The sequence below is a fragment of the Aquila chrysaetos genome, chromosome 12, assembly GCF_900496995.4.
Source record: "Aquila chrysaetos chrysaetos chromosome 12, bAquChr1.4, whole genome shotgun sequence".
NCBI classification, from domain to species: domain Eukaryota; kingdom Metazoa; phylum Chordata; class Aves; order Accipitriformes; family Accipitridae; genus Aquila; species Aquila chrysaetos.
The window spans coordinates 2,332,920-2,344,951 of NC_044015.1; the positions used below are offsets into that span (position 1 = coordinate 2,332,920).

The 12,032-nt window shown below is 42.6% G+C and overlaps 1 protein-coding gene across 2 annotated transcripts in view; it reads right to left on the reverse strand.

The window, feature by feature from the left end:
- The window catches only part of INSR (insulin receptor), a 65,493-nt gene that overhangs the window by 6,881 nt on the left and 46,580 nt on the right, over positions 1–12,032 (reverse strand). For both annotated transcript variants that reach the window (XM_041127889.1, XM_030032355.2), the window contains 13 exons: positions 11,529–11,779; positions 10,956–11,123; positions 10,040–10,241; positions 5,087–5,358; positions 4,733–4,875; positions 3,900–4,059; positions 3,478–3,577; positions 3,148–3,215; positions 2,704–2,933; positions 2,246–2,356; positions 2,008–2,167; positions 1,049–1,178; positions 681–815 (listed from right to left, as the gene is read on the reverse strand). In XM_041127889.1, coding sequence (XP_040983823.1) covers positions 681–815; positions 1,049–1,178; positions 2,008–2,167; positions 2,246–2,356; positions 2,704–2,933; positions 3,148–3,215; positions 3,478–3,577; positions 3,900–4,059; positions 4,733–4,875; positions 5,087–5,358; positions 10,040–10,241; positions 10,956–11,123; positions 11,529–11,779 — 2,130 coding nt within the window. The remainder of the gene's footprint in view (positions 1–680; positions 816–1,048; positions 1,179–2,007; positions 2,168–2,245; positions 2,357–2,703; positions 2,934–3,147; positions 3,216–3,477; positions 3,578–3,899; positions 4,060–4,732; positions 4,876–5,086; positions 5,359–10,039; positions 10,242–10,955; positions 11,124–11,528; positions 11,780–12,032) is intronic.

Here is a 12,032-nt window from a genome sequence, read left to right on the forward strand (position 1 = left end):
ACCTTGCAGGCAGCCTAGCCTTGTACTTTAAGTGGGGCAATGAGTCTGCAACAGAAATGAAAAGACCTCGGACATGATAAACAGCTCTTGGCTCAGCACAGCGTTCTGCTGCCTCTCCCTCCTAATTAGCCGTAAATTGGATTTTTGAAAATCAGTGGTAAAAAGTTGCTGTAATTCTCAAGACTACACAGTATAGAGAGATGAATTACAGAAAACCTCAGCAGACCTGGGATTAACAAGCTGCTCTCCAGCCTCTGTAGCCACGTGGATGCAGACAGTGGCCAGGCTTTGCCACGTGACATAAGCCAACGGCCATCTACTAGTTTGTAGTGGAGGAAAAGCATTTTGTTTGGGCCCATTGATACAGCGCTTATTTGTATTCTAAGCTTTTCCTGTGCTTTGTCCTTCCTTCTCTTGAGTCTGTACTCACAATGTAAGGTCCAGACTGGTTTAGCTTCCCTTCTAGTGAAATAGGCTGGCTCAGGGCTCTAGCTTTAATTCCTCAATCACTAAGGATGATGCATCAGTTGAATTTCTGAGAGAGGTGGCTCACTAAAGTCTGTTTTGTTCCTCCCCAACAGAGAAGGGGTCAAGAGGTGCCACATGTGGGGCCACCTTTGTTGGCCACACTTTAGTTGCAGAGTGCGGCTTGGTCGATTGTCCCCTGCTTTACTACTTACAGCCTCTCTGGGCAGTTGTCCGGCTGATCCAGGTATCCTCCATCCATTACAAACTTTAGCACCTGTTCGTTGGAGAGTCCCTGGTACGGCTGCTCTGCTAAACTGCTTATTTCCCAAAGGACAACACCAAATGACCTAAGAAAGAGAGAATGGTGAGGATAAAACATTCTGGAGATCTACAAGTGACAGTCTTATTTTGGAGAACACATACTTTAAAAGAACACAACTATATTTTTAAGAAAAGGGTTTCAAAACAATGTTTTTGTTTTGTCTGTACTCTGAAGAAGTCAGCAACTCACAATTTAAACTACGTGTGTTAAAACAGTGAGCTCTTGAGCCGGAATCTGGGATTGCAGAGTACAACTTACCACACATCAGAATAAGCAGTGAAAACACCATCCTTTAATGATTCGGGTGCCATCCACCGCACAGGCAGCAGTCCTTTGCCTCCTTTACGATAATAATCCGTCTCATAGATATCTCTGGTCATGCCAAAGTCTGAGAAAAGCAATTGGGATGTGTTAAGTGTTTCTCCTTCCTTGCTACTTTTACTGTGCAACACCTCCAGATGAATGTTCCTTCCTTTGATGCCAGGCTATTTTCATACACACAGTAAGCCTCCTATGGCCCAACTTGCAGTCATTTGTCACCTTATGATTAACATTCAAAACATTTTCCTTTTCCCTGCATTTTTTCTGCAGAGCTGTGGTAGAGATTCCAGAGTTAAAATTTTTAGTGACAGCTTCTATTCTAAACATTATTTTTATTCACCCTCTTTAAGTAAAACAGAGGTCTCTTTGCCCTGAAATCCCACTGCCTTGGCTTTAAGTCCAAAGAGGTCTGAAAAACCACCACGCTGTGGGGTTTTGGTTTATTTTTAAATGTTCTATTTACTTATTTCTAAAAAGGTTTGGGTTAAGAACTGGTTCTTGTGGAAGATAAATGACTTTTAAAAGGCACCTGACCTAATGATAGGATTATCAACACTTGGTTTGTTGTACCGAACACCTTCTTTGTCATAATTCTCATGAAAGCAAAGAACACTGAGATAACCCTAGGCAGCTTGGGCTGGAAAGGCAATAAACTTTTTGGATAGAGGTTTGAGAATAGAGAAGGTGAGAAAAGCTGCTCTGACTCTAAAGGAGATTATTTCTTACTAAAGTCCATAGAATTCTTTCACAGGGAAGAAAAAGAGGAAAGTTTGCTGCTTTTCCAAAGGTAGCCAGTGAAATTCACCTGTGTTTGCCACATTGGTCTTGGGCTTCCTGTATTTGCCTTTACAACAAATACGACCCACAGAATTATCTTCTCATCAAACATGACATACCTCCGATTTTTACGGTGAAGTCTTCTGCAACCATACAGTTACGAGCTGCAAGATCTCTGTGAACAAATTTTTTAGCATTCAGATAGGCCATGCCATCAGCGATCTCTGCAGCCATCTGGATCATTTCTCTCAGTGTTGGTGGCGGACGACCAGGGTTATTCTACAATAAATAAAGAAGTATTAAAAACCAAATTAAGTTACTCTGTCGCACAACAGACTCCCTCTCTCCTGTCTTTACCTCAGCATCAGGTCTTAAAGAGCGAAGATAACTTTTCAAATCTCCATGTGCCATTAACTCCATGACCACCAGAGTAGGTTGCCCTTTTGAGACCACTCCAAGGAGGCGAACCTGGAAAATAAGTGAGAAATTCCCTCAAGGTTGCGTCCAAACACACTGGGCAGAGCCCAGCTATGAAAAGAGGGGGTTGTAGCAAACCCAACACCCCCCCAAAAAAGAGCTCAGAACAGCACAACAAAGCCTCGTCACGCTGAGAAATTCTGAAAGAGCAAAAGCAAAATGACACAGGCAGATGCGTTTTATGAAATGTGACATGGAAAGATCCCAGCTCTTTTTGATCAACTGCCTCTGCAGATGGGCTGCTTTTGTAAGCTGAACGTTAAGCTTTGAAAGCGCTAAAGAACTGTTAGTTATACGATGAGACTTGCTAATCATCCGAGGCACCCAGTGATGCTTACCACATGATGGCAGCTGAATCCTTTCATCACAGAAGCTTCATTTAAGAACTCGATGCGCTCACGAAGGCTGGCTGATTCGTTAACAGTTTTCACAGCCACTCGAGTCTCCGGCTCTCCCTTCACTATGTCCTTGGCGATTCCTTCGTACACCATGCCAAAGGAGCCCTGTCCCAGCTCTCGGAGGAGAGTGATCTTGTCTCGTGGAACCTCCCATTCATCAGGCACATAGACTGTTGAGCAGAGGGAAACATTTCTGAATTGAGCAAGTACCTTTTGAAATACATTTCTGTAGCAGCCTTGTATACCACTGCCACAGGATACTATGGGTATACATTTAAAAGAAAGACTAAAACTCCAGAAAGACAATGCCAATCCCTTACTGCTGCACTGTCTGAATGCCTACACAAGAAATAAGTCACTGAAGAAAGCCCTCATTGTTCTCACCATCACTGGCGCTGAGATATTCAGGGTTAGAGGATGCATAGAGGGGTCCAGTTGGTCCTTCGGTTTGTCTGGAAGAGACACACAAATTTTTCATCACATTTGCAGCCTTTGACACATCAGAACTGAAGGCAGTTTGATTAATTCCCAAAGCATGCAGCAAATACAAACTGCCCCAATTTCCAAAGGCAGAAAATATTTCCTAAACTAAATTAATGTTGTAATCATTATCTAAATTAGAAAATAAACACAAACTTGCTCCCAACAAATAAACAAAACCTTTGGATATAAGTTTTGCTTGTCCTGGTGAAAACAACATAGAATTGCACTCACCTCTTCTTCACAAGCACGTAAGCAGCTCCAATAATTCCAGCAATTATTATGGCAAAAATAATCGGAACAATTATAACAGCAATATTAGGCTGAGCATTCACTAAAGAGAAAGAGAGAGTTGGAGGTATTATACAGGTCCAAAATTCAAGTCTTCTCCTCAATAAAATCTCCCCCTTGAATAAATTGGAACAAACATGAAACTAGAGGCTATTTCAGATACAGAATGCGGGGCTGGTCAGAATGAGAACTCATGAAGAAAAGCCACACATTTCTAAGTAATTTCAGTTTCTTGAAAGTAGATGTATTGGTAAATATTTTATGACCCTCTACAGATCTCTGCGCACTGCTTGCTAAACCCCCATCTTCCAAAAATAGCCTGTGTTTCCATCAGGAATTAAATGTTGAAAGTAAAATGAACTCACAATAATCGGCCACATAAAAATAGGTAGGTTCTGTCCATGAGCCATTTCCAGCCAGTGATGTAGCTCGTATACGGACACTGTAGTTTCCAGGCTGCAGTCCACGGAGTTTACAGCCCTGCTCGCTGGCAAAATGCTTACGGGAAACGCAGTAGTGTGCTTCCTGCGGGAGGAGGGAAGAGGAAGGCTGCGTTACGCTACCTCTGCAACAACCCAGAGCTCTGTAACAGCATACTAGGATTTCTACCTCGCCTCCTTGTCTGGCAAATGTACACAAATAGGGCTTTCACACGCTCAGGTCTTTTCCAATATAGTGGTTTGTCCTGGATTTGCATTTTACAGTTTAGTAGTTCAGATTACAGAGAGCGTATGCCATTTGCTGTACTAGACCTCAGCCCTGAAATCTGACCTGGGCTGGCAAGCCCTCCTACCCACACGGTACTGGCATTCTGCACAGGCAGCAGGGCTGCCCACAAGCTCTCTGGCTGCTCAACACTTTCTTAATTTCTCTAAGCAACTTAAATTTAGATGTATGGTGTCTGTCCTTCTGTGAAATAAAATTCCTAAAAAAACTCCATGCAGAAAGTTGGCAAATTAGATAAGCTTATTTTTCTAGGCACCATAGAGGTAGATTTTTATTTCTCGATGGCACCCCAGACAGAATTCCAGAGGATACAAATTCAGTAGTAAAGTTTTGTGTCACATTGGTTCATGCACAAGGAAACCAGACAGAACACCATACGCACGAGGACTATTAAAGACTAAACAGCCCTCGACTCCCAGGTGGAGCTACTTCTCCAAACGTGCTGTGTTGAGGGAAAAGCAGAAATTCTCACCTCTGTCTCTCCAAGACGTCCATAATTCACTTCATACAGCACAATAAGACCATTTGGCTCCTTTGGTTCTTGCCACTTCAAATGCACGGTATTTTTTTCCACCAGTTCATGGGTAACTGGACCAACGATGTCATCAGCCTTAGCTAGAATCAAGTTCATGATTAATAATAGTTTTATTTCATGTCTTTGGCAAAATTCAAAACTGCCAGTACTTCATCCATCATCCTTTCCTATCAGTACATAAAGACAGCACCAGTCCTACATGATGTGTCGGTACTGCAGCTGGCTCCCATAGAAAAAGCAGCATTTTGAGAACAGTCATCAACCCAAAGCAAAGCTCAGGAAGATAATTACCTTCTGGCATGGTCCTGGCACTGACGTAAGCTGCAACACTGCATCGGGATTCCTGAGCATCATGGTTACAAGCATGGAGCTCGATGCGATACCCGGTAAAATGCCGCAGGCCTGAGATAACCAAGGACTCCTTAGACTTAACTTTTTCAAAAGGTTTCTGTTCCTCTGCATTCTCGGGTGCTGCTGCAGAATTGTTTGGAGAGGATGAGATCGTGGGTATTACCACAGTGGCATTTGCCCCAAAGCCAAGGTCTCTTCGTTTTCTTGATGGTCTATTAAATAATAGAGGTTACAATGTTATTTGTTATATTCAGTGTAAACACATTCATCTGAAAAGGAAGAGTTAAAATGGGAGAGCTCAGGGTACCACTGAAAACTCATATTCAAGCCTCAAATTTGCAACACAACAGAGAAATTCAGGGCTTCTTGATTTTATTTTTTTTAAACAAGTAATCTGTCTTACCCCCTGTAATGCATACAGCTTTTAAAAATTATCTCTCTCTGAGACTCTCTCCCTGCACAACTTCATATAGCAAAAAAAAAAAAAAAATAAATGAATCCTAGTCTAAAGTATTTGCTTGAGAATTCAAGTTCTTCTAGATCCTCTCAGCTGAACACAACTTTACTAGGTTACCTCACGGATGCCTTGTACAGTGTTGCAATGCTGTGGAGTTCACCTCCTACACATCCTAGCTTTGAGCAAATGAGGTCATATCGCAGCCCCCAACTCTGATGATCTTAGATGTGCCACATGTTCCAAGTGTCATAAACTTGCATTTATAAAGCATTAGACCAGTTTCACAGCTCATTGGAATACACCTGCCACTCTGAACTCCAAGGCTGAATCTAGATAGATAAATTTTAACCTTTTCCTGAGAGACCAAATCTATTATGTTCTTTTCAACAGGTGCATTTTAAACTCACAGATTCAAACTACATATTAGTCGTGCGGTTTTGTTAACCAAATATTGCCACTCAAATTATTGCATTTTGGTCTGAAAATCAAGTTTTTTGCAGTTGTAAAAACAGAACCAGCAGCGTGATCCTGTCAGCTCCCCTGTTTGCAAGCGAGTGCTACTAGCCAACTTTAATGTCAGATTTTGTCAGTAAATAAACAGAATAAATTCAACAGAATTAAGAACAATTCACAAATTTCATTTTCTTGGAAATAAAAAGGAACATGTACCAAAACAAAATTCCTCGTTCTAACACTTTACGTCCTGCCACACGTTTGCCACGAGGAATTCCAGGTTGGGAACTACCCAACATGGTGAATCAGTAATGGTATTTAGTTACACAAAAGGAATTAATGCGATTTGAAAATCGGACCATGTATTTTAAGGGGATGATGATCTTTTTTTGTGTGTGCATGTGTGTGCAGCTATTAAAGGGTACAAAGAGTGACCTGAACTGAACCCACACTTGAGGCATCTCCAGTCTCTAAAAATGTAACAAGCTGTTGAAGCAAATCTTTGCTGCTGAACTGAACTTTCCACTGCCACCCTCTGACTACCAGGCAAATGATTGGCCAACAACTACAACGGGGGATTGCGTAGATCAGGTCTTTGGCTGCAACCCCCAGCTCCAGTCCCTAGTGTTATTTCTCCTCCAATGGCAAATGCAACCAGCTGGAAAGCAGATTTTAAGACTTCCTCAAACTAAACATCGGGTTGTACCCAACAATGTAAGCATATTCATCCACCTGATAGAAAAAAATGGGATGCCAAACGGCAGGTTCAGTAGAGCACATTCCAGTTTTTAGTTTTCTCTTTCCCTAATTACTAATTAACTCATTTTGGAGCTGCTGTTATCTCAGCTTATGCATTGTTCTGAACAGTGTCCCCTAACAATGGGGCAGAGTTCAGAGACCCAGGTCTGGGTCATGCCACCTCCCTCCTTTGGAAGGATTCTTTACGGTCAACCAGGACTTTGTTTGGACTTAAAAGCAAAGCTACACACCACTGTTTACAAAGTGTGGATTCAGCCGTTCCTCCTGTTTGAGAGAATTTTGTTTTTCACAAGTAAAACAGTAATTTGACCACTGATGCAACACAGAGTAAAACGCAAGAATAACTTCTCCCTTCTCAAGTAACAGAAAGCAAGAAAAACTTTTGAGGCTGTAAACCCCAATCTTCCTATATTTATTATCTTGGATTTGCAGCAATTTTCTCGCCAAATTCTCTGTATTTTCAAACATCTGATGTCTTCCCATAGTTGTTCCAGTGCAATTTTCATTATGGCCATTGCAGTAGCTCCAATGACTTTCCCTGTGAAATACTCAGATTCAGGTTCTTTCTCCTCCTACTGTCAGAGACGATCAGCGTGTGTGAGGTTCACAGAAGGATGGAAGTGACAGCTCATCACATGCAATATGGCCTGTGCTGGGGGATTTTAAAAATGCCTTAGCTAGCTTAAACCAAGTTTTTCCATGCACCTGAAACTAGCCCAGAACAGCTGGCCTGTCTTCCCCCTTGTGCTGGCAAAAGCATTTATATATTTGTCTGCACAATTAATGGGATTGAACTGGGAAACTCAGAAAAAAAGTTATTTTTAATATGAGCCATTTCCCAGACCTTGTTCAGTCTGTAACCCACTAATATTTGTAATGGCACAAGTGTGTGTGTGAGAGAGAGGATAGAGACAGAGAGAAGAGTGAGACTGCTTCTTCTGCAGTAGTGATGGTGGAGAGCATACATGAAATTACATCCTGAATAGCAGCCATTTAGTTTCCCTCTGCCTCTCAGGACTTTTATTGCTTTTGAAATCTTTCCACAGAATCACGGAGTGCTTGAGGCTGGAAGGCACCTCTGGAGATTGTCTGAGGCGACACCCCTGCTCAAAGCAGGGGCAGCTAGAGCAGGTTGCTCAGGACCATGTCTGGTCAGGTTTTGAATATCTCCAAGGATGGAGACTCCACAACCTCCCTGGGCAACCTGTTCCAGCGTGCAATCACCTATTTGCTCCAATCTGTACAAAACTCGTTCCAATATAAGAGCAAATAACACAGGAAAGAAGAAACAAAGCATCAGCTTCTGATGGCCACTTTGTTCAGCTACAAAGGGAGGTTACAAAGCACGTGGTGTAAAGATACCTGCTAGCTCTGACTGGGAAGGTGGGTATGGCAAGAAGCATTTAAAAACTTCATTTGCCTTGCCAGTGCCAGACCAAATTAATCCACAAGACTTGTGATAGTATCTCCTAGAGTATCCAATCAACCGTGGACATGGGGAAGGAACAGCTTCTGCGATTTCCAGAGGGGTTCTGAGCAAGTCAGGTGAGATCAGACCTGGACTAAGGCAGAGCATGGCAGATCCATGGCAGAGCCTCGTACGGACTGGATACTGCACAGGGATCAGATAGCTGGGAACAGGACAGGAGGAAAAAAATGGCACATGGAAGACAAGAAGACAAGACACTGGGGGAGTAACTCAACTGCTCTGTCTTCTGCACCTGTGCCACTTCATATTCCCTGCTGGCCTCATCTGTGAGATTCCTCCCCGTGACTGGCAGAACACTTCTTATCTCAAGGGAAGTCCACACAGTACCTCAAGAGAGGTCAATAAACTATCGAGAGTCACATAAAAAGCACCTGAAGTAAAACACACTTCACCTTCACTTGCCAGGCTCTAGATAGGCTGCCCTATGAACAGGCAATAGGCATAGTATTCACAGGAAAACTAATTCTAATTTACATTGTCACAGCCTGGAGCCTGTCAGAAGACAAGCAGGATGGACGCCAGCAGGAAGGTATCTTTCCTGCTGACTTATAACAGCAAAAGGGGCTTTGTATTAAAAGGATCAGTTAGCCTAGGGAACTGGAGATTTCTTCCTTAGCAGGCTGACAAGGTGGCACATCCTGGTGATTGGTTTCTTCCTAAAATACATACCCCAGAAACTGGCCTGAGAAGCATCCTGGGCTGGCTGCACAACAAAATTGAAAAAAAGAAAGAAAAAAAAAAAAAAGAAAGAAATCAGATTGTCAGAATTGTCTGCCTATATCAGGAGGAGTTTGGCTTTTCTACGTGGCTGGGTTCTCCTCTGCTTTTGAATATGTTGTGACCTGGCATCATTTTGCACGTTGAAACTTTCCCTTCTGATCAGCATGAACAGCAAAGAAACAGCAAAAGGAGTGACTCTGCACAAGCTTCCAGGTGACAACTGCAGGCATCAAACCAGGCTCGCAGATAAGAGACACCATCTACTAATGCACTCAATAATAAAAATGTTCAGTGCAGTGACAGAACTTTTGTCAAGCAGCTGCAAATAAACGTTTATTAGCTAAGTGCAGTAAGCAGAGAATACATTTAGAACACAAAATGCATGACAGTGAAGAGGGTAAATCATTACAGACTCTAACCTGATTCCCAGTGCTTCCTCTGTAAGTTGCATATGAAGTGTGAAGACATTCAACACCACTTAATGTGACACTGTGTGTGCCATTCAAAACAGGACATTCACCACCCACAGCAGTTGCATTCCTCATGGTATTGGAGGTATTTCCCAGACTAAGTGCAAGGAAGACCGCAAATACCGCGCTAAAGGACAAGGCTGTGGCATGGTAAACTTCCCTTTTCCTTTCTTTTCAACTGGATGAAAAAGCTAGACCACAAAATTTGAGGACAGAAAAAAAAAAAAAAGCTATTTTTGGCATCATACAAGTTTAAATGAGCTGCAGGCATTTAGCTATTTGTAAAGGATTCTCACTTCATTCTCAAGCCGAGGAGAATTCAGAGACAGGAAATAAGAGCAGGATCTCCCAAATCTGTAATAACATCAGTTGTAGCTGCTCAGCTCTCACCAGTCTCTGACACACGTATTCAGCTGGACTAGACAGTCTCATGGAAGCCCAGAGAGACTGGCAATATGGCCACATCCAGCCCAATATTTTTGTTTGATTATCAGCTACATTTCCCTACCCCTGACCAACTGGGCAATATTGTTTGATGTTCGTACCTGGGGACAAAGACCTCATTGTGAAGATAGTTCTCAAACGTCTTGCGGAAAGCAGACTCTTCCAGCTCCTTTTGTATTTGAGAGTCTGTTTTAGGACAGGAACAACATTCTCCACTGACATCCTCATTTTCACTCTGATTATACTTCTGAGGGTCTTCAGATTCAAAAGGAGGAGACCATGTCCTTGAGGGCAGTTTTAATCCTATGGAAAAAACAATTTTAGTATGACTTATGCTTGACATGGCAGCAGCAGATGTTTGATCCTACAAAGACCCAAAACTACTGTACACAAGATTTATAGCACATTCGGGCATCCTGAGCTTTCATATCCAGGCCTGAGCACCTTACCCTCTTTTATGACAGGCCTTTGATTCAAAACTGTGCTATTTTTGAAATGGAGCTCAGATGCTGCTGTAGTCAAACAGAGTTCTACCCCAGTTCATCTCAGTTTAGGTAACACAGGGCAGCAGGTGAGATTTTGGGAGTCCTCAAGTGAAACTCTGTGTTCTGAAAGAATTCCAAAACAGGCACAGGATGCCTTCAGAAATTACCTTGGCCACTGATCTCCAGAAGCACTGAAATTTTTTCCCTCACTACCTCCATAGCTGTTATTAAACTTATTACTCAGTTTAAAAGGAACTGTGCAGAAGGGAGATCCCCAAAGGAAAAAGTATCTGATTACTTTGTAAAAAAATGTTTTTGGAGAGCTTTTGCATGTAACTTGGCAATAGCACCTAATGTATAATGTAACGGAACAGTGGGAGACCACAGCTGCATCTCAGCCTGTTTCTTGAACAACAGTCTTGAAAACAGCAAAATCAGGCATCCAGAGCACCTCCAAAACATGTGAAAAATCTCCAGACAATTCTGAGAAAGCTTTAAAGAAAGGCAGAGAGAGAGAGAACCACACACTGACCTTTTAAGCAGTAATCCAGTTCATAAAGCTCACTATCTTCTGCCTGCTGCTGCCAGAACACCAGGTAGTGCGTGATGTTTCCATTGGGCTCTGAGGGTGGCTTCCACTTCAGAATGATCTGGGATGAAGAGTTGGAAACAGATATCGGATCTAATGGGACTGACGGAACTGCATGGGTGGGAAAAGAGACAGAGGTCACTTCCACTGCTCTGCAAGAGCTTGACAGAACAAAGGACAAACACAGGCGAGTTTCCATTTCCATGGGAATAAAGAGCGCTCTCCATAGTAGGTCAACTGACACCCAACAATCCTGCAGCAGGATACACCAGCGTGCACGCAAGCTCTTACACGTGGCCACATGAGCCTGAAGGAAGAAGAGCACGTTGGCACCATCTCCCCATGCAGGGAAGCATACGCCCTCCCATTTGTTTAGGAATACCTTCCTACCAAAGGAGAGCAGCAATGGCAGTGGAAAGTTTCATAGATATGGGACTATCATGACTACCAGGCAGAAGACTATGTAGCTCTATTTTCTTTTCACTTGCAAGGCAATTTTAATTTAATGATACTGACCAGTAGCGTTGGTCTGGACGTAGATGATTTCACTCTTTGCACCATATGTTCTTCGTTCATCTGAGAAGGTGACCAGAGTTTTAACAAATACAGCATACTGTGTCCATGGCTTCAAGCCCCTCAGAAGCCAACCTGGCTGGGCCTGGGCTTTGGGCTCATTTGACCGTGGGGGTGGGTCAACATCCACAACTGTCCAGCTATTTGACCCACATGCATCTTGGCCATCAAACTCCGTCACATTTTGGTATGGACTTCAGGAAAAAAAAAAAAAAAAAAAAAAAAAAGCCTCAAATTAACAGAATCCTAATTCAAGCTTTTAAAAACAACATTTCTAAAGACATCACTAAAAGTTATAATCCTTTACCATTTGGAGAAAGTATAACTATCTCATTGTATGTGTTCCGAAAATGAAGCATAGGGAGCTTTGCAACCCAGTCTCCTAACAGCATCACAGATCAGGTAGTGTTCCACAGATGATCACAACAACTAAATCCAGGCTAATTA